Below are 22,788 nucleotides of genomic sequence, written 5' to 3'. Positions count from 1 at the left end.
TTTTGAATTTGCAGAGAACTCAAGTTCAGTTATATTGTACCAGTTTTAATGATATATGTTATGGCTATTGTTTGCAACATATAAAGGATTTTTTGTCAATTCTATCTAAAAAAAAAAAACTTTCACGCGCGACACTCTAATCAGCTTGTAAAAACACACTGACTTCCCAAATCACTTGCGGGGGGGGGGGGGGGGGTGCAGCTATAAAGAAAGATACGTCTTCGCGGGAGATTAATTGATAATACCAAAGAAGCACACCATGTTTATTCATTGAATCTTATAATTATTCATTATTTTGCTAAATGGTGCTTAAGGAATCCTCATTATTTGACGTCACGGGCAAAACAATTACAATAGTCGGAGGCTGTTATACATCCTCCGTCTAAAAATTGAACGTGAAAAAAAAACAGTAGAAAGTGGGGGGAGGGCTCAAACGCGATTCGCGGATCTTAATAAAATTGAAAAAGAGCAAGGGTTGAGAGAGAGAGAGAGAGAGAGAAAGAGAGAGAAAAGTGACAGCTAGGCAGAGCTAGAGTTGGGTGTGGTTAAAGCAATCTGAATACCTTAAAAGATTTTCTCCATTTTCGAAATTATGATGATCAATAAGAAGGTATGTGCGTTTGTGGATTCCATCAATTATAGGAAATGCAATTCACTGCTTGGCTCAGTGGTTTAACATCAAAGATACGAAGGTGAGGTTCCTTACATGGCTGTAAAATGTTGATAGCAATAGATTAAGGTGAAAGTATTAGGCTTGGATATACTAGCAATGAATCTGCAAAGACTAATGGGACTGCTCCTATATATTATTTGCAACTGTTACAGTTGAAGCCACGTAAAGAAAAATGATTGGGTATTTGAGAAGATGGCTTGGAGTTCCACCATCATTCTTATTGACTGGACGCTACGGCAACTGAACTCAATTGCGCATACCAGTACTTTCAGCGGTGGTTTTAAGCACCAGAACCAGAAAGACGCAACGTAACTTAAAAAAGGGGGGGGGGGGGGCTGGAAGGAGCGGCGCATATTTTATCAGAATGGCAAGTTGATTTGACTCAGGAAGATATTTAGGGCGACATGCAAAGTTCTGCAGGCGTTAACTGATGTGCTGGAGATGGGGAGGAAAAGGAAACGAACAGACTCAGAGAAGCAATTTATGAGGCAGGGTGAATCGACAGCTTACACAATTGCGACAAGACGTGCATCATTGCTAGACACATTATGACATATTGCAAGAAAAGAGGATGCTGCTCTTGGCTGTTTCCCGTAAAGATCGGTTTCAGAGGGTTTCCATCGCAATTGTTGTGGAAGTTGATTTGCATTAAAACATTTCTTTTATTTAAAGATATGTTTTTAATATTATCCTTTCAATGCTAAGGGTATCAACTATGCCGGTCAATTTTTGAAATTATGGAGATCTTTGTGAAAAACATAATATTAATAATATTTCACTGTGATCATATATTTTCTAAAAAGATATTTAGGGAAAACCGATTTTAAAATCAATCAAATTTGGTGCAAGATTAACCTTAACATCAGCATCATCAAGTCAACGCCGCTGTGTGATAAATTATAACTGATCGTTTTCTTGCATTTTTTTATCGATAAATAAACAGTTGCTCCTCTATTATTCTCTATTTCGCAAATTTATGGTCGATACAACGACCCTGGTAGCAAATACAATCTTCCTGTTAAGTCGAATGCTGACTGACGTGTTTCATGCTTATGGTTAGGTCATTATTATTTACCGTATTTTCTACGCATATTTCCGTTTTCCCCAATTTGACAAAGAGCACATTGGATGTGATCGGTCAGCAGCTGGTGCTCAATCTTGCATGGCACCTTATCCTACCTCTAGTTTTTGTAGAAGTCCGTGTTTGCTCAGCTCCTGTTTTGTATTTTTCCTTTCGACTTTTTCACACTGGATGACTGTGTATAATGTTGTTGAGTTTAAACCCCTATTTTATTGTACAAACAATGCCGAATTCGAAAAATCGTCTCTTCATGAATTTAGTCAAATACAGGTATGCATATGTAATTGTGGTGTTTTCAGAAGTATTCTACGTACGAATTAATTTTTCTCGAGTGAGTTACTCCCCTTTTCTTCTACTCTCTTGTCATTAGAGATTTTTGCACTGAGCCGTGCAGTACACACCTTCGATAGGGTCAACGTATTATCATTTTGTACAAGCGTACATTTTTCCATGCAAGAAATTTAAAGCCCTACGGTGTAAGTACTTGTATTTGTTTATTATTTATATAATATAAACCATATGTTCAGTGTTAATTGATATAATGATGTTGTAATGTATACAAAGAATAGTTCACTCATTGGCGCCAAAATCATCCGTGCGTGAAATTATAGGTATAGGTAAATTTACTAAGATATTATGAATTATTTTACATGTATACTTATTGATATCATTATACATTGTGTCCAACATTCTTACAAGAATATCAATTCTATTTTTTACTTTATTTATATTGAAAAAATTCAGTCAGTCTATTTTTTCAATCAGTGTATAGAGTCAGTATTGTCAAATGTCAGTATTGTAAATTTATTTTATTATTTTTTCAGCTTTTTACTAAAAGCGTACTACTACTAAAAGCGTACTACTACTTCTACATGCTGTAGAAAATACCATGAATAAAACTGAACATCAAACGCCTGAGTTGGTTTCAGTACAGTAATACTCTTCGCATATTGATTCACCTATGTAACAAAATGATAATCAATCGGAACATTTTTTATTCAAAAACATTTGCGCATTTCTCTGTTTAAATTGTCATTCTTTCGAATGATTCTCCGAGACACATATTGTTTAAAAGCTTTTGGGGTCTAAATTTATCAATGTTCCTCGTATAAGACATAAAACTACAAACTTTGTCGCCCGATTATTCATTATTTTGATTTTAGACCATAAACAATCAAAATAGCATGTATTTAAAAAAAACAAAAAAGAATTCAAATTTTTTTTGAAATTACAAAACAAAATGATGTGAAATTTTCAACATTTCGTAACTTATATGTCTTATCATCAATGACACAGATAAAATAAAACAACACCCATTGTAAACATAAAATCGAAATTTTTCTGTGCATGTTAAATGTGATAGGCAATTTTTTTTATTGATATTAGTCTTTGGTGATACATGTAGTTTAAAAAGAAAAAAAATTTTTTTTTAATTGAGTTTTTCACTTTCACAACATATATACATACATACATGACTTATCTTGTACATGTATTTATATAATCATCTTGAAAAGCTTCTAAGTATATGATTATTCTATATTACACACTCAGTTCTTATGTAGTGAAAGTAAATTTTGAGAGAGAGAGAGAGAGAGAGAGAGAGAGAGAGAGTAAATAAAGGGGAGAGAGCAAGGGAAAGGTTTGGGGCATTGTTCACATATGGATATAAAACTTGAACCATAATCATGTGATAGATCCCTGTTCTACAGGGATACTTAAGGGAGGAAAAAAGGATAAAACACAAAAAAGGACATCACAGTTCAAAACAAGATTGAGATGAGACACAATAAAGAGACAATTTCACTATATATAATACAGTGCTATAGCTTATCACATATTTTTTGCCAATGGTTTTCATACCTCTTATATCTACAATTTTTCATTAGCATATATTTTTCAGTCAAGAGCCTTTCTATTACAACATTTTTTAATCCATGTATATTTGGATTTGTATTACTTTTGTATTTACAAGAAAAAATATATTGTTTCACAATAAGAACCAACAAGTTAATAAAAAATCTATGAATATCTCTATTTTTATATTTTCCAAAGAGAACTGATTGTTTATCAAATGTTATTGACAGATCAAACTGTCACAAAATCCAGTCTTCAACAGCAGACCCTAATTCTTTTACAATAGCACATTCATAGAATAAATGCCCAATACTCTCTTCATCTCTTTTACAGAAGTACATACAGGAGACTCTGCTTTTTTTTTGGAAAAGATAATTATTTGTCGGAACAATCCTATGAAGAATTTGGAACTGTAACTAATGTAGTTTTGATTCTTGTGTAGATTTAAAGGGTAGTTCAAAAATGTTGTGCCAGGTTTCTTGTGCATAGTTATTACCCTTTTCTCTTCATTATGTATAGATGTACATGTATCTCTCTTTTTATCTAATAATAAGTTGTACATAAGTTTGCAGCCTTTATGATTATTATTAAACATTAGGATATGATTAGGGATAACAGGTCCATATTCTTTTAATATTTGTAAGTTTGGTATGTTTAAATCTTGTGTATGTAGTCTGGTCCTTACAGCAGTTCTTAAACTTGCATATTCAATAAAGTTTGTCATTGGATTTATTTGTTTCAATTTTTCAAAGCTTATAAATGTTCCATTAATATTAAGTAAATCACCAACAAAAATAAATCTTGTATTGGCGAAGTTTTTAAAAAATACTGATTTATTGTCTACTGTGATTTTCGGATTGTACTATATATTATCATTTATAACCTGAGGTTTACTAATTAATAAATTTTGCTCCTGTATTTTTAACCAGCTAATGAACACCTCTTTCCAGAATGAATTTCCCAAAATTTTACATAAACTATATAAATAATCTGTGCCATTCCTCCATATTTCTGGGATTTTAATTTTCAGGATGGATTCTAGAAGCTTTACCCATTTTGTATCAGCCCTCATAAGTCTTTTTTTTCAAGTAGATTTGAGTGTCTTAATGACTGTGATTCGCCCAATAGGGGTTAATTTTCTTGATTTCCATTGATAATTAATTTTCTTATTTCTGAGAGTTTTGGTAAATAGTTTAAGTCTTCCATTTCATCTAGTACTACTGAGAATTCAATCCCTAGGAGCTCAAAAGTTAAATTGTCCCAAAAAGAAAAAAAACTTAACATGAGAACTGAGAACACAGCCATAGCCGGTGAAATATTAGTGTCTGCATTGTTTCTACGACAAATTGTATTAATATGTGTAGTCTTAGCCAGTTCAGGTTCATTTATAGATTGGATAGTATGTCTTTGTCGCAATACGCTACCACAGTGACTGTAAAAATGTCGCTTTAGTTATCAGTTCTATTGAAATCTGGCGTAGTAATAAATACAACTAAATTGTTCATATTATTAAAAATCCGACTATTTCAAGGTACATTTCAAGTTCTAAGTCTTGTAATTATAAACGGTGATGATTTATGCTTAGGTTGGTCTCTATTATGCCTTAATAATATAATTTGTGTTAATGCAGATAATTTTCACAGCATTTTCATTTCGATTTGCACTTAGAAATACAAAACAAAAACTTTTGATATATGTATCTTTAGAGTTAGTTTAATTGACTCATTGAGTTTCGACTATATTAAGATTTTGCCGCTAGCTAAAAACAATATTAATCGTAACACACTTTTTTTCAACTTAGCCGTTATTTGCCAACAGCCAGTTTCTTGGAACACAACCCACATCTCAACAAACCAAACGACATACACATACAATGAGACCATTCAATTTTTATGTTCTGAGGGATATTATCTGCAAGAAAATCAAAAGAGAAAATGCACTAAGGATGGGCCGCTTGAACCTCCTTTTCCAAATTGTACAGGTATAGACATTTGTTTATCAATGTTTAGGTTCGGACTTTTGTTAAATTTTGTTTAAAAAAAAAGCTATAGTGTATAATGAAACGTCAAATTTAATCGCATATGTACAAAACTGTGTTGATATAGTTTGACCATGTATATTTTGAACTCAAACCGTGCGGCGTTTTTCTTGATAATTCTGTACTCTTATTTTATTGTTTAGATATACTTTAAGCTAAACAAATCTAGTCTTCTTTGTTAAAGCAATTTCTCGCCAACCACCAGTTTTCATGGAAGCTTTTCATATCTTAACCAACAGACAAACGTATAACCGCGATAAGACCATTCAATTCTAATGTTACGTTTACTGTGACATTCCTTTCTGTTTTAAATTTTATTTTATTTTTAAAGAATATATTTTCTTATTTTGTTGAATATAGGTTAACTACAAATATCAAAACTTATTTTGCACTATGAACAAAAACTTCACTAGACTTTTGAACAATATAATCAATAATTTTTGAAATTAAATATTTTTTTTAAATAAAATTGATTATCACAGTTTGCAAAATAATCTATTAGAATATAGGATTAAATAATTTTGCTTTCACGCAAGCTTAGTAGATTGCTTTTTTAATCATCGTTCCGACGTTAAAATGATAAACCCGTTTTTTTTTCTCTTTTATTCAACCTCAGAGAGTCGAAATACCAAACAGTGAGCCATTTTGGTAAAATTGTTGATACTATGTTTACTATGTTATTTTTAACTCACCTGAGCTGAAAGCCCAAGTAAGCTTTTCTGAACATTCTTTGTCCGTCGTCTATCTGTCTGTCCGTGAACTTTTTCTCCTTTCGACTTCCTCTCCAGAACCATTTCGACTTCTTCTCCAGAACCACTGGACGAGTTTTTTTTTTACCAAACTTAGATAAAAGCATCATTGAATGAAGGAAATGTGTAAAAATAAAGGGAACGCTCTCAAAAAGGGAGAAAATGAATGATTATTAAACATTTATTGGTATTATTTAAAGTCTTTTCAAAAACAAATTGCCCCAAAAAGCTTAAACTTTTGTGGAATTATCTTAGATAGTGTACATTCAAGTGTGTTATAATCATGATCCCCTGGTAAAGGCTGGGCCCACAAACCAATTGACTAGAACATCTGAGACTTGTGTGGAAGCAATATCAGGAAGTTAAGATTCAAGTTCGTTTGAATTAATACCCAATGAGTTTGTCTAGAAAAACCAAATGAGTATTTCCCACATGAACATAATTAAGCACTAAATTGGTATATCAGTTCCCACTTCATTACATTTCAAGTATCCTCTAATAAACAATACATGTGTAATTAGACAGAATCTCACTTGATCAACGCAGTTGTTATTTGGTGTTTTACTTTTACTTTATTGAACAGCTACGTGTAAATATTTAAGAACTTATCAAGCTTAACGTAAAAAGTCTGCCGTCATAGGACACAAGCTCAAGTTAAACCTATCAAAGTACACGCTATTTAAAGACGATCTTTCACTTCTGAGCTTACTTGCATTAAAGACACTTCGGACTTTATCGACAAAATCGAAAGCCTCACGCTGCCCTTCAACGCTTTAGTACTAACTGATGACGTGACAAGCATGTAAACTACCATGGATTTTATATATTGTATCGAAGAAGATTATTCATGCACTTGTTACATCATCAAACATTTCGAGCAATGCCTATCTTACCTTTATCAATTTTGTAATCAGATGTGCACAATCTTGGACTTGTTTTAAAAGCTTAATTTGATGAATGCAACAGGTTTAATGGGAAAAACAGTATATGGCATATTTTTATAATAAATGTTAGGTCACTTCTGAATGTTGGATTAATGAGTTAAAATATTACCAAATATGTGTCGAAAACAAACAAAACGCCATATCGTTTATCTGGTTAATTTTGTGTGTCACAAAATGTGCAAAAATATAGTAATTAAATAACTTTTTTTATTAGTAGGTTGTATAAGGTGTCAATTATCGAGCAGTACTAAAAACATTCTACATATAATATATTCGAAATACTGACAAATAAGATATTGAAACGCAATACCGTAAAAATCGTTTAGTACGAACACGTAAATGTATACCGAATTCTCGGATTTGGCGAAGGTTTTGTGAGTCCCCGGTACAATTCTAAACAAATCAATGCAAAATTTTGCGGTTATAACGAATTTGGATGTAACGAATTCGGATCTTGCTAACTGAATTTGAGTCCTTTAGAGGTGAATAATAACGAAATTTTACACTTCTTTAATGAATTATCTTACAAGTTTTAAATGCCATTAAACATAAAAGTTTAAATGAATTTATTTTCATATAAAATTTTCAATGCACAATCCAATTAAATAAAGTATCAAAGTATTGTATATTTATTTTAAGCCCTAATTAGCAAAAATTATAGTCTGGCGAAAGAAATTATGTATATAGCGAATTTGCTATTCTTATTTTTACGAATTAGTTAAAAGGCTATAACGAAATACGGATATAACGAAGTAAATCCTTTGCAATTTTTTATGCTGTGACTATTTATGTGTACTATGTGTTGGCACAAGGGAATAATACATATTGATACAGACAATTTTTGAAGCATTTTACTGCATTTTAGGAAAATGCAAAAAACATTTTTTTTAAATAAAGAATCCATAGAGATAATTTTAGTTTGATAATTGTTTTTCTTCAATATTTAGATTTTACAGCTACCTAAATACAATATTCAATAACACGAAATCATCTTTTTACTTAGCCATCACTTGTCAACAACCAATTTTTAAGAACTCAACCCATATCTTGACAAACCAAACGACATACAGGTACAATGAGCCCATTCAATTCTTGTGTTCTGAGGGATATTATCTGCAAGAAAATCAAAAGAGAAAATGCACAAAGAATGGACCGCTTGAACCTCCCTTTCCAAATTGTACAGGTATAGACATTTTTTTATCAATGTTTAAGTTTGGAATTTTGTAGGATCATATATTTGAAAAAAAGCTATAAAGTAAAATGAAACGTCAAATTTAATCGCATATGTCAAAACTTGTATTGATATCCTAGGACATGCAGATTGATAATATGTATTTCTATGTCAAAACGTGTGCGATGTGTTTCTTTCTTAAAGCTAAACAAATCGAGTCTCTTTTACTTAAGCCATTGCTTGCCCACCACCAGTTTTATGTGGAAGCGTTACATATCTTAACAAACAAACAAACATACAAACGTATAACTGCGATTAGACAATTTAATTTCAATATTCCGCTTACTGTTACATTTTTTTCTTTTCTGTAAGTTTTTAAAAAATATATTTTTTATCTTGTTGGAGAGAGATTTGCGCTTCAAACACCAAAAAGTTGTTTTGCACTTAAAACAAGAACTTTACTAGCTTTTTGAACAATATAAAGGATGACTTCTAATGAAATTGATTATGTGATAAAAAATTGAGTATAGTGTACAAGTTCCTCTTCTAGAATCTTCAGTTAAATAATTTTGCTTTTACACAAGTTTAGTGTGATATTTTTTCAAGCACTCTTCTGACGTTAAAGTCGAAAGACCAAGCAGTAAATCAACTTGGTAAAATTGTGGATGTTAAAAAAACTATGTAATATTTCTTTACCTAATGGATGATGAAGCACAGAGGCCCTTTTATCAAAAAATCCTAGATTTAGGCTTATATTTAACCGATTAACTACGTTATGCTAATCAAAGGACTGAGAGTACTGAAAGACGGGGTCTTGAAAGTTTGAAATTGTAATTGTCCTTGATTTCCTCGAATTAATATGCTTCCAAAAATTATGAGTCGCCATTTTGATTTTTAAGACAACTTATCTGACACGATTTTCTTCATTTGCAATTCATGCAAAATAAATAGGTAAAAATAAATCCGTTCGCCACATACTACTTTTTGTGTAAACCCGTGCATCACCTACACGAATTACGATACAACCGTTCCTTTCATTAAAAGTCATACTCCGAAAATCAGAGACATAAATAACAAATTGGCAACTCCGCCATTAGCGTGTAAATGTTACGGAACCAACCTTACTTTGAGAACTACAAGTGCAACAGCAATCTTGTATAAGTCATGAAATTTGAACCTCATAGTGAACATGAACATGAACCTATAAATATGTTTAAGCGTGTATTATTAATGAAATATTTACAAAAACAGTTTATTTAGTTTTTAAATGACTTTTTTAAAACTTATTGACTTTTCACAAAGTAATGGTAATGCATTACTTTACTCATGTAATGGTAATGTAATGCATTACTTCAAGAAATTTAAGTAATGGTAATTGTAATTTAATGCCCTTATTCATGAATGTAATGCATTTCTTTACTATGTAATTCGCCCAAGCCTGATTTTAACTAAGTCGGAAAACATGAACATTAACATTTAACTTGGTTCTTCAATCGATAAGTTGTATATATTATATGATGTATAAGTCTTCCAAAATGTATAATCTATTATAGATTTTGCTTACAATGCATTGTTTAAAATTTAAATTCAATTTAATTAACTAAAGAGCCAACGAACGAGAAGGCAAATTCAGACTTGTTTTTATTTTTTTTTTGTACAAAATTCCTTTAGAGACGAACAGCAGTCATATCGCAAGTAGACTGGAAGCCAATGAAACATCTATTTAATTTGTGAAACATCTGTGTATAACCCGTCCCGATTTAAACTTCGGCTTGCGCATGAAGTTTGGTAGTATTAAGGTGAAAGATTGTCAAAATAAAATTCATAACTTTTCAAAAATGGCACATTGCGTTTGGGAACTTTAATTTCGATTCCAACATCAACCTCTTCTATTGATTATTGAGCTCATACACCAACTGAATCTTCAACGGCGTTGTGCACTCATTCCACATTTGAACCCGAGCAAGAATATTTTGATCAACAAAACTATTTGTTTATTTTCTAAATAGAATTTTGCTTATACACCGATGACTTAAAAAGATTTAATGCATGTTTTATAATATATATTTACTGAAATGCATGAAAACTTTCTGCACTATTTTCTTACGCGTAGACTCAATTCATGTGTTCTACGCGTGCCTTCCGGTTTGAGACTTCGGCTGACAGTAAACCAATAGACGGGGTCACGTGACCCCGTCTAAAAATAAGTCGGGTCAAAATTACGTTTTTGAAAGAGGTGTTTCTATCTTTTTTATCAAAAAAAATAACTTACTAGTAGTATGGTGTTTACGTTTATATGAAGTCCGGACTTCGCGTACGCCTGTACTGGGCCTTTCTGAGAAACAGTTTCCTGCTGAATGTTGAGAATATTGATGTTAAAAATGTATCGTAGTAGATTACTCATATGCATCTTATTGTTACATCATCAAACATTTTGAGCCATGTTTTTTTAAACATTTTAAATACTGTACTCAGATGTGCACAATTTTTACTTCTTTTTTAAAATATAAAGGACCTATTGCAAATAACAAAAGGATAAATCTATTCATGTTGATTCATGGAGATGGATTTCCTGGGGGAAAATTACTTCTGGGCATCCAAGGTTGTTTTTCTATTGTACATATTTCTAAATTTTTTAACCTTTTATATTGGTCTTGCAGTTTATGTTATTATCAATCTTAAAAGTTGGCTAAAACATTTTATCAGTAACATGGTATATTTCTGCATGGTTTTCTGGCCTATATATTCTGTAGGACATACAGACCTACCTCTTTTAAAAATTGGATACTGTAAAACGAGAAAATATGGCGCACTACAAATTTTAGCGTCTTTGGCGCAATTGCCTCAGAGCGCTAAAATTAATAGTGCACCAACGATTTTTTATATGTATTAAATTTCTTTAAGTTGCAAAACAATAACGTCAGTCCATTTTTAAGGCTATATAAAAGTGTTCATTTAAATATCAGATGCTGTCGGTTCTGTCTGTTTAAACAATTACACAGGTAAACGATATGGGTTATCGGGTATAAGTGACTAAACATGGATTAATTAATTCAGTTTTAATTGCTTTTTAATATCTCCCATTAGCACCTTGAAAATTGGGCTTCTCCCCATGCCACCTCCATTTAGCGCCTCGAGGTGAAAATGTGATCAAGCGTGGCGATCGTTAACGCTGGCAATACATGATTGATCATAATTTCTTTGATCTCTGATTAGAAGATATAAAGATAACAAGACGATACCAATTGTTTGTGTTTTTTAAATGTAAAATTACTGTGAAAAAATTCTCTCATGGTGATCGAAACTCATGGTAAATGTAGCATTCGATTTCTCTTTTAGTTTTGGGACTTTTCTAGTGTTATCCAAGTCGACACGTTAAATTCAAAGTCCGATAACTCAAATTTGTTTACCAACAAAAATTACACATCATCGCCAATAAATGAAGTTTTCATATCTTTCTACTGACGATTTACACAAAAGTAAGTTTATTGTTCTCAACGACAGCTTACCGTGCATGCGAGATAGAAATCAAAGTCGTTGTGTTCACGTGCTTGAGTGAACACAGAACTAAATTTTGGGCGTGATCGTTTATCAAACAACAACATTTTTTGTTTTCTTTTTTAGAGAAATTATGCATGCGCTAAAATATAATTGCGCTAATGTACTGGCACTTGCGTTTGCGCTAAAATACGTATGCGCCAAATTTTCTCATTTTACAGTATTTTGATAGGTTGTTTGAATGTATAAATTAGGATATATTTTTGGGGGGGTTGGGGTGCAACCCGCCCTGGGGTCGAATTTTGCAAACTACGACAAAAATATCGGAAACTGATTTCTATCATAATGGTCTATATTTACATCTAAACGTGTACAGTTCCACAGGGCGAAAAACAATCGTTACGCAAGTCCTTAAAGGTGGCTTAAAGGTGGCGTAAAGGTGGTGTCACAATTTTGTATATATGTTCAATTAAATTTGTATTAGTCTATTAATTTTTGTGAGTAACGGCGCTCCATAGAGTGCCACGGTCAGCTAGTCATTGTTTTGTTAGACCGGTTTTCGTGCATGAGTTACTAGTAGTTCCGGCCAGGTCGTTGATGAGAGAAGGTGTGTCCTTCTGTATGAACCTTCGTGGAGTTTGACAATATGTCTTAGGACCTGTGTGGCCTATGTCTAATCCTGTGTGGAGTGTTTGAATAGAATTCCTGTGTGGTGAAAGTACGATAAACCGTGTTGAGAGAGAACAGCAGTAAGTGAGAAGTATTTTTCATTATCATTTCATTTTAGAATGCGCATACTTAAGTATCTATATTGTCTATATATCTATATTATCCTTTGCTAAGTGTTTTATGACATTTTTGTTTGTTTGTATAAGAATTTAAAATATGGTAGCCCGACGGTTGAATCTAATGTGTGTTTTGAACAGTGTAGTGTAATTTTCACTGAGGACCCGACAATGAATTGAATTTTAGGTGACTAGCTGAGTGGGTGTGGTTGGTTATATACATGACGGTATCATCCGTGGGTGCAGGACAACGACAAGCTAACCATAGTGGACCCATAGTCAACGTGGGACATGTGACACACGCGGACGCACGGGCACTATATGAGCTGGTGATATAGTCCAGTAACATCCGTGACGAAAGGTTTGGTTTACATGACAGTGTGTCTACGCACGTGTACCAGTTTATGCGATATAAATGAACGTGTGATGTATCCTTACCACCAATGATGAACAAGAATTGTGGTCTCAACTATGCACGTACCTGTTGCGGGTGAAATTATTTATTAAAATATAACTTCTCAAAAGCATTCTCCGGACTTAGTATTCATAAGTGACATCAGCCAAAGTCGGGTTATTTATTCTGTTTATATATGTTGGGGGGTATTTAGGGGGTTAGTTTTTTTTTTGTTAATATTGTTTGTGCGAATGCGTGGTGTGATTTTTCAGCTATTTGCGTGTGTGAATTGAGTGTATGAGTGTATGTGTGTTTAGAGAGGATTGTATGCTTTAGCTTGATATTTTTTCTTCACACTGTAAATAAAGTTATTTTCACGGTTCTGCCTCTTTATCTTTTCAAAGTTCAGTTTATAAACGAGGGAATTTCCAGGCCTTTTAACACAAATTGTGACATTTGGGGGCTCGTCCGGGATCTGGAATTTTTTTTTTGTTAAATCCTCACGTTGATCAAACTGAGCTTTGAAATGGAGGAAGAATTAGAAAAGTTGGTAGAGATTGGAAAGAAACTTAATTTGAAAGGTGAACAGTTGCTTGAGTACGCTAGGGAAAAAGAGAAAGCTCAGAGAAAATCTGATGAAGACAGATTACAAAGAGAGGAGAGAGCGGCAGAGAGAGATGCTAAGAGAGTAGAAAAAGAGCTAAGCTTGAGAATGATAGAAAGAGAACAGGAAGCAAAGAAAGTAGAGAAAGAGTTGAGTTTGGAAATTGCTATGAAAGAGTCAGAGAGTCAGTTGGCATTGTTAGATAGACAGATTCAGTTAGAAAAAATAAAGGCCGATGCTTTCAAATTAGAGCTTCGTTCAAAGCAGGGGGCTCCAGTAGAGTCAGGTGTTGTTCAAAATCAGGCAAAGTTACCAAAACTCCCTCCTTTTAGTGATCAAAAGGATTGTATTGATGCTTATCTGCAAAGGTTTGAGAGGTTCGCTGAAAATGCTAAATGGAGTAGGGATACTTGGTCAATAAATCTCAGTGCACTACTCACAGGTACTTCTCTCGAAGTGTACTCTCGATTGTCACCAGCTGATGCATTAGATTATGATAAGCTCAAGTTTTCTCTGTTGCAGAGGTTAAGATTGTCTGAAGAAGGTTTCCATGATAAATTCAGAAGTAGTAAACCAGATAAAGGTGAGAATCCCCCGCAATTCCTAGCGCGTTTGGAAAACTATTTGACAAGATGGATGGAATTAGCTAAATCTCCGCCTACTGATGAAGGTTTAAGAGATCTTTTGTTACGCGAACAATTCATCGCGAGTTGCAGTAAGTCTCTATCTACATTCATACGCGAACGTCATCCGGTAAATGTCAAAGAAATGACGCGGCTTGCCGAACAATTTATCGAGGCGCACGGTAGCTCTTCATTTACTTATGACCGCACAAATCAGCGTCCGTCTTACATACCAGAAGATGTGAAGCAACCTACTGGAAATCAACGAAATTCTGGCATGGGTCCGGGTAGGAATGATAGAAAATGTTACAAGTGTGGGCTTGTAGGTCATATAGCAAAGAACTGTTTTAATAGATTTAATCAGGGAAATCGTACTCACAAAGGTGCTATGTTAATGACTTCCTCTAATCCTAGTGACAATTCATACAGGTCGCAGAGAACAACGGCTGATACTACCAAAGACAATTTTCAGGGGAATCCAAGATACAACACAGGTAATCATGTTGGTTCTTTGTGCATTCTTTCAGAAAAGCTGAAAGAGTGTTGCATGCAAAACAATGAAGTGACGTTACGCTGTGGGCATATTTTACCTGTTATAGGAGGTGCATGTCGTATTTGTCACAAAATGCCTGTATTAGAGGGATATGTGAATTCAAGAACCGTTGAAGTATTGCGTGATAGTGGTTGCAGCGGTGTGGTAGTTAAAAGTGAGCATGTTTCACAAGAACAGTTTACAGGCAGATCTATCGAATGTGTTCTGATAGACGGTACTGTCAGAAAAGTTCCCGAGGCAATTATCAGTATCCAGACGCCATTTTTGTCAGGTAAGGTCAAAGCTCTATGTATGACTAATCCAGTGTATGACCTCATTATAGGCAACATTGATGGCGCAAGAGACCCGTCAAATCCTGATAAAGACTGGGGAAAACAATTGAAAACCAAGAGTGATGAGGTAACTGTCGAGGGTTTAGCTGTGCAAACTAGAGGCCAAGCAAAGCAAGAAAAGGAGAAATTCAAGACACTTAAGGTACCAAGTATTTCTGGAAATTTTGTTACAGTTGATGACATGAGAACTGCCCAAAGGAATGACATCACGTTGGAAAAATATCGTGAGTATGCAAATTCTGGTACTCGGAAATTTACAGGACAACAAAATGTGTCATGGTTTGTCATGGAGGATGATTTGCTCTTCAGATACTTTCAGTCTCCAAAGGTGAGTAACAACAAAATCTTCAAACAGTTGTTAGTTCCTTTGCCGCACCGTATTACTGTTATGAAAATTGCACATGATTGTGTTCTAGCTGGTCACTTAGGCATTAAGAAAACGACTGATAGGGTATTGTCAAACTTTTACTGGCCAGGGGTACAAGGAGATGTAAGTAAATTCTGTAGGTCATGTGACGTTTGCCAACGAACTTTGCCAAAAGGTAAGGTAACTCCAATTCCATTAGAGTCAATGCCTCTCATTGATACTCCATTTGAGCGAGTTGCTGTTGACTTAGTTGGTCCTATATTCCCAGCAACAGATCGTGGAAATAGGTATATTCTTACCATGGTAGATTACAGTACACGATATCCAGAGGCAACTGCACTAAAAGGTATCGAGACAGAACGTGTTGCTGAAGCTCTGTTTGAATTTTTCACCAGATTAGGTATTCCTAAAGAAATACTATCAGATATGGAAACCCAGTTCACATCAAATCTTATGAAAGAGGTAGGTCGTTTGCTATCACTTGCTCAACTTACAACAACACCTTACCATCCAGCTTGCAATGGTCTGGTTGAGAAATTTAACGGAACACTCAAACAAATGTTAAGACGCATGGCTGCTGAGAGACCCAAAGACTGGGACAGGTACATTGCTCCTTTACTTTTTGCTTATAGGGAAGTTCCGCAGGAAAGTATGGGTTTTTCTCCCTTCGAGTTGTTATATGGTCGAACTGTACGTGGACCAATGTCAATTTTGCGTGAAATGTGGACTAGTGAACTGAAAGATCCGGAAGTCAAAAGTACTTACCAATATGTTATAGACTTGAAAGAGCGCATTGCAGAAACATGTGACTTAGCAAAAGAAAATTTACAGAAATCGAGTCAACGCTACAAGAAATATTATGACCGGAAAACAAAACGTCGATCATTCAATTTGCTGGACAAGGTGTTGATCCTTCTCCCTACAGATAACAATAAACTACTCATGCAGTGGAAAGGTCCGTTTACTGTTGTTGGAAAGGTTGGTATATCCGATTACAGGGTAGATGTGCAGGGCAAAACAAAGACTTTCCACGCCAACCTTTTGAAGAGATACCTGGAAAGAGATCCTCCTACAATCATCAGCTCGTGTGCTGTCATTGAGGAAGAAACTACGGAGAGTGAGAATTTTGAAAGTGATTTCCCGCTGGAATCTCCTCCATCAGTAGCCACAGAAACATATCAAGATGTGAACATTGACAACGATCTATCAGATCCGCAGAAAGACGAAGTTCGTAGACTCCTTCTAGACTTTCAGGATGTTCTATCTGATATTCCTAATCGTACAAATCTTGCTCAGCATGAGATTCACTTGACAACAACAGATCCGATCCGAAACAAGCCGTATCAAATTCCGTTTGCTCTGCGCGACGCGGTTCGAGACGAAATAAAGAAAATGATTGAAATGGGTATTATAGAATCTTCAGAATCTCCATACGCGAGTTCTATGGTCGTAGCAAAAAAGTCAGATGGCTCGAAAAGAATATGCATTGATTTCAGAAAGCTTAATAAAGTGACGGTATTTGACGCCGAACCAATGCCCGACCCGGAAGAAATTTTTGCTAAGATCGGTAAAAGTAAAGTTTTCACGAAAGTAGACCTTTGCAAAGGCTACTGGCAAATCCCCATGCGAGACGAAGACAAAGATCTCACTTCATTTGTTACACCTGACGGTTTGTTTAGATTCACAGTGATGCCGTTCGGTTTATCGAATGCAGCAGCTACTTTTAATCGTATGATGCGGGTTTTGTTGAAGGGTTTGAAAAACACAGATAGCTTTATTGATGATATCTTGGTTCACACTGAATCTTGGGATGATCATATCATTACATTGAGGGGTTTGTTAGAAAGACTTAGATCAGGTAAGTTGAGTGCAAAACCATCAAAATGTTTTGTAGGTTTTAACTCCCTTGATTTTTTAGGTCATTCCATTGGAAATGGTGTTTTGTGTCCAAACAATGACAAACTTGAAGCAATTAAGAATGCTCCTCGCCCAGAGAACAAGAAACAGGTACGATCGTTTCTAGGACTCATCGGTTACTATCGTAAATTTGTGCCCAATTTTGCATCTGTTGCCTGTCCTTTGACAGATTTAACGAAAAAAGGTGTCCCAAACAAAATAAATTGGCAAGATCATCATGAAAAAGCTTTTAGTTCGTTGAAATCTTTGCTTTTGTATGCTCCTATTCTGAGATTGCCCGATTTCCAGAGAGATTTCTATTTGAGAACTGATGCGTCAGAGTATGGTATAGGTGCAGTTTTGTTGCAAGAGCATGAGCGAAAGTTCCCAATTGCGTATGCAAGTCGCAAGTTGAATGAAAGAGAAAAAGGTTATTCAGTCATTGAGAAAGAATGTTTGGCTATAGTATGGGCAGTGAGAAAATTCCAAGCATATCTGTACGGTAGAACTTTTGTTCTCGAGACTGATCATCAACCTTTGGTGTATCTCAATAGATCAAAGATTTCAAATGGAAGGTTGATGCGTTGAGCAATATTTTTGCAGTCATACAATTTCACGATACATGCTATCAAAGGTATTGACAATGTAGGTGCTGATTTTTTGAGTCGTCATGTGAGGTAGCCTGTTTGTGTATTTTTGGTCAAAATATGGTTTCCCAATTTTGAAACTTGAAAGGGGAGGTATGTCACAATTTTGTATATATGTTCAATTAAATTTGTATTAGTCTATTAATTTTTGTGAGTAACGGCGCTCCATAGAGTGCCACGGTCAGCTAGTCATTGTTTTGTTAGACCGGTTTTCGTGCATGAGTTACTAGTAGTTCCGGCCAGGTCGTTGATGAGAGAAGGTGTGTCCTTCTGTATGAACCTTCGTGGAGTTTGACAATATGTCTTAGGACCTGTGTGGCCTATGTCTAATCCTGTGTGGAGTGTTTGAATAGAATTCCTGTGTGGTGAAAGTACGATAAACCGTGTTGAGAGAGAACAGCAGTGAGTGAGAAGTATTTTTCATTATCATTTCAATTTAGAATGCGCATACTTAAGTATCTATATTGTCTATATATCTATATTATCCTTTGCGAAGTGTTTTATGACATTTTTGTTTGTTTGTATAAGAATTTAAAATATGGTAGCCCGACGGTTGAATCTAATGTGTGTTTTGAACAGTGTAGTGTAATTTTCACTGAGGACCCGACAATGAATTGAATTTTAGGTGACTAGCTGAGTGGGTGTGGTTGGTTATATACATGACGGTATCATCCGTGGGTGCAGGACAACGACAAGCTAACCATAGTGGACCCATAGTCAACGTGGGACATGTGACACACGCGGACGCACGGGCACTATATGAGCTGGTGATATAGTCCAGTAACATCCGTGACGAAAGGTTTGGTTTACATGACAGTGTGTCTACGCACGTGTACCAGTTTATGCGATATAAATGAACGTGTGATGTATCCTTACCACCAATGATGAACAAGAATTGTGGTCTCAACTATGCACGTACCTGCTGCGGGTGAAATTATTTATTAAAATATAACTTCTCAAAAGCATTGTCCGGACTTAGTATTCATAAGTGACATCAGCCAAAGTCGGGTTATTTATTCTGTTTATATATGTTGGGGGGTATTTAGGGGGTTAGTTTTTTTTTTGTTAATATTGTTTGTGCGAATGCGTGGTGTGATTTTTCAGCTATTTGCGTGTGTGAATTGAGTGTATGAGTGTATGTGTGTTTAGAGAGGATTGTATGCTTTAGCTTGATATTTTTTCTTCACACTGTAAATAAAGTTATTTTCACGGTTCTGCCTCTTTATCTTTTCAAAGTTCAGTTTATAAACGAGGGAATTTCCAGGCCTTTTAACACAAATTGTGACAGGTGGCTTAAAGGATATACAATCTTTAAGCCACATTTAAGTCACCTTTAAGCTGAGCTTATAGGTCCTTAATGTCCAAACTTCTTTGAGTCACCTTTAAGCCATTTTTAAGCCACCTTTAAGCATCTTTATGTGGCATTTACGCTCCCTGTAGGTTGTCTTTAAACCATCTTTAAATTCCTTTTAAGTCAAGTTTGATCAAGCTAAACAATAAAAACAAAACATATATTAAAATTAATGCAAAAGTTCTCTTTTATAGGGATGGGGGGGGGGGGGGTTGATCCGAGTGATAATATAATTTCCATGGAAGGTGGGGTGTTCCAGGCGGTTTTAATTGTCGCTCCATTTGTAGTTGTTTTTTTCAAATTTTAATTATTTCTAGGTCTAATTCTAGATCTGCTAGATACATGTTAAAGATGAAAAGACTCTCAACTGCCTTTGTTATTTCGGGCAGGATATTACTGCTTTGTTTGTCTAGAAATAGTTTTGTTCGTTTGTGTATATCAAATTAGAGTCTATTGTTTGTCCAACTTAAGAAAACCCCTGGAACTAACCTAACACAGAATATACAAAATATACACAACAGTTGTGTCGTGTGCCCAGGTGCACGTTAGTGTATATCTAATTAAAGTCTATTGTTTGTCCAACTTAAGAAAACCCCTGGAACTAACACAGAATATACAAGATATACACAATAGGTGCGTCGTGTGCCCAGGTGCACGTTAGTGTTTCTAAATGCGTAGAAATCTTAGTATGTACGTGTATACGATAAGTCTTTTGGGGTAAACTGTATGCTTTGAAGTGTGAAGCAGACCTGTATTTTATCTTACCATCTTACTGCCTGTAATTCCTATCCCTTGTATATTCCGAAGACACAGTTAGCGTCTGCTTTCAAGAGTATACTTCTGATCAGGTATACTCTCTGTGCCCACTCTGGGGTTACTTTTGGTTTGCTCTGGGTCCACTCTAGTAAACCCGGAGTAAACCAAGAGTTAACACAGAAAGTAAACCCATGGTTTAGTTTGGGGTTTACTGTCTGTTAGGTTGTGTCTGATCGGTATTGTAAGTCTTGGATAGCTCAGTATATTTTGTATATTTATATTTTATATTTATCGTCGATCTTTTTCCTTAAATGCACATTTGGTCTTTGAATTAAATAAAAAGTATAAACTTAACAACGTGTAAAACAACCGGAAATCATAACTTACGGTAAACAGGCATTGTTTGAGGACGAGATTCATGTCACTCGAGACAGGTGCCACGTAAAAAAATTATGCCAAGCAAACACTGTTGCGTTTGCTTTTCCAGAACATCAACAGGAAATGTATAGTAGTGGAAGAATTACTGCAAAATAGATGCAGTTCGCTTTGCAAAGAATGTTTGCATTGCTGACATTTTATGCTTAAAAATGCAGAAAGAAGCTTTATATGAAATACAAAATTGGGGTGGATCAGTTAGAGCTTTCCGCCCCCTTGCCATCTCAGCATAAGGTACGTCCCGTTATTCAAAGGATACGGCATACATCTCAGACAACCACTGTGTTATTTTTTTTTCAATCCAGAACGCCTCCACGGGCACCATATTATTAACAATTTAGAATCCCACAAAGTGTAGCATTGTAGTACTTGAGCTGATTGCTATGGTAAACTTTGAAGCTCTCCTTGGACCTCAGTAGTGCTCCAGGGGTCATGTTTTTAACAATTGATAAACTACTTTATCCCAGGATGCTTGTATAGTAATCTCACAATTTGTTGTTTTGTAGTTCTTGAGAAGAAGATTTTGAATTATTTTCTCTTATATATGTGGTTAACCTTTGAAGTCCTCCTAAGCCCCAGTATTTGTTCGGGGTCACGATTTTAACAAATTTGGATATTTACTATTTATGTCAACTTGGTATAAATATTGGCAGTTTTGGTGCAGCAGTTGTGAGAAGATGATTTTTTAGAACTTACCCTATTTTCGCTATTTAGAAATTATTTCCCCTTTTAAAAGGGAGTTGTCCTTCATCTTTACAATTTAATATGCCAGTTCCATAAGAATGATACGTACTTAACGTATTTTAATATGGGTTCTAGAAAAGAATTCGTAAATTCTAAAAGTTTACAGTATTTATTATATGTTTATATTCTACAATGCAAAATTAACATATTTAAATAACCCTGTACTAGCAGCTGACTATAGAGACTTTTACTTAAGAAGACATGTTTTGTTAGCCTGAATCTAATAATTAGATCTTGTCAAATGAATACCGATGTTAATTTAGATAATTTGTCTGACACTAATTTAAGGCATTAAAATACATTAGTACCACAGCAGGGCCTTAGATATCCGGACGCCAGATAACCGGTCGCTTCAGTTTACGGGCAATTTTATTCATGACCAGATTTTTTATACGTTGTTTTGTCTCATTTATCTGAAATTCCGCGTTCCGGATCTGGACAGTTTTTTTTATCACAAAACACTGTTTTACTATCAATCCTGCTTCATTTAAATGGACGGTAAAATTTGATGATACCTCGTTCAACGCAATGGAAAGGTTAATTGAGTTTCACACCTTTGTACGTGCTAGACCCTCGTAAGTAGCTCGTATAAACACTGACTTCTTAAATCACTTTCAAAATTATCGACATTCCTGGCAAGATAGGATTAGTCACACCTCACAGCACGTGGCTTGGATACCTGTGCACCTGTGAAGTGCCATCGCTTTTTAAAATAATAAAAATGTGCTTACTTAATCAAGAAAACTTGAAAGCTTTACATAGCTTGGTGTCACACATCACGTACCGACGAATTTAGCTAGATTCAGTATCATTAAAGTTCGGTTAATATTTCGTGACAAAAAAATAATATAAAGCAGGGTTCTTTATATCTAAAATTGTTCATTTCAACGGAAAACTCTATGATGTGATGCTATTTAGTATGAAAAGCAAAATATTTCAGTATCAACACTGAGAGCCATTGTAAACAAATACATTATCATTCATGACAACAATGGACACATTTCATATATCCAGACGCTTCACATATCCAAATGATTGGACTTGGGAACGAAAGAGTCTGGATAACTGAGTTTTTACTGTATATAAAACAAAATTGTATCATTATTGGTTAAAGTTCATCCTCTCATGCAAAAATATTATATCATGAAAGGTTAATGATGTACCCTTTTTTAGCATTATTTTCTTTTATCATTAGTGGACGTGAAGTTTGACCTTAAATGATAAATTTCGGAATTTTATCATTAATGGACGGCTAGGTATTTCGTTAATGATTAAAATTTGTCACACATATGT

General features: G+C 34.7%; 1 protein-coding gene across 1 annotated transcript in view; it reads left to right on the top strand.

The window, feature by feature from the left end:
* LOC128168357 (uncharacterized) overlaps window positions 1-22,788 on the top strand; it is a 97,645-nt gene that overhangs the window by 43,335 nt on the left and 31,522 nt on the right. Inside the window, exons 8-9 of the mRNA XM_052834602.1 lie at window positions 5,410-5,589; window positions 8,343-8,522. Coding sequence (XP_052690562.1) covers window positions 5,410-5,589; window positions 8,343-8,522 — 360 coding nt within the window. The remainder of the gene's footprint in view (window positions 1-5,409; window positions 5,590-8,342; window positions 8,523-22,788) is intronic.

The sequence above is a fragment of the Crassostrea angulata genome, chromosome 10 (genome assembly GCF_025612915.1).
Source record: "Crassostrea angulata isolate pt1a10 chromosome 10, ASM2561291v2, whole genome shotgun sequence".
Classification (NCBI taxonomy): domain Eukaryota; kingdom Metazoa; phylum Mollusca; class Bivalvia; order Ostreida; family Ostreidae; genus Magallana; species Magallana angulata.
The sequence above is the reverse complement of the archived record's forward strand: the minus strand, read 5'-3'. Positions and strand labels throughout refer to the sequence as shown.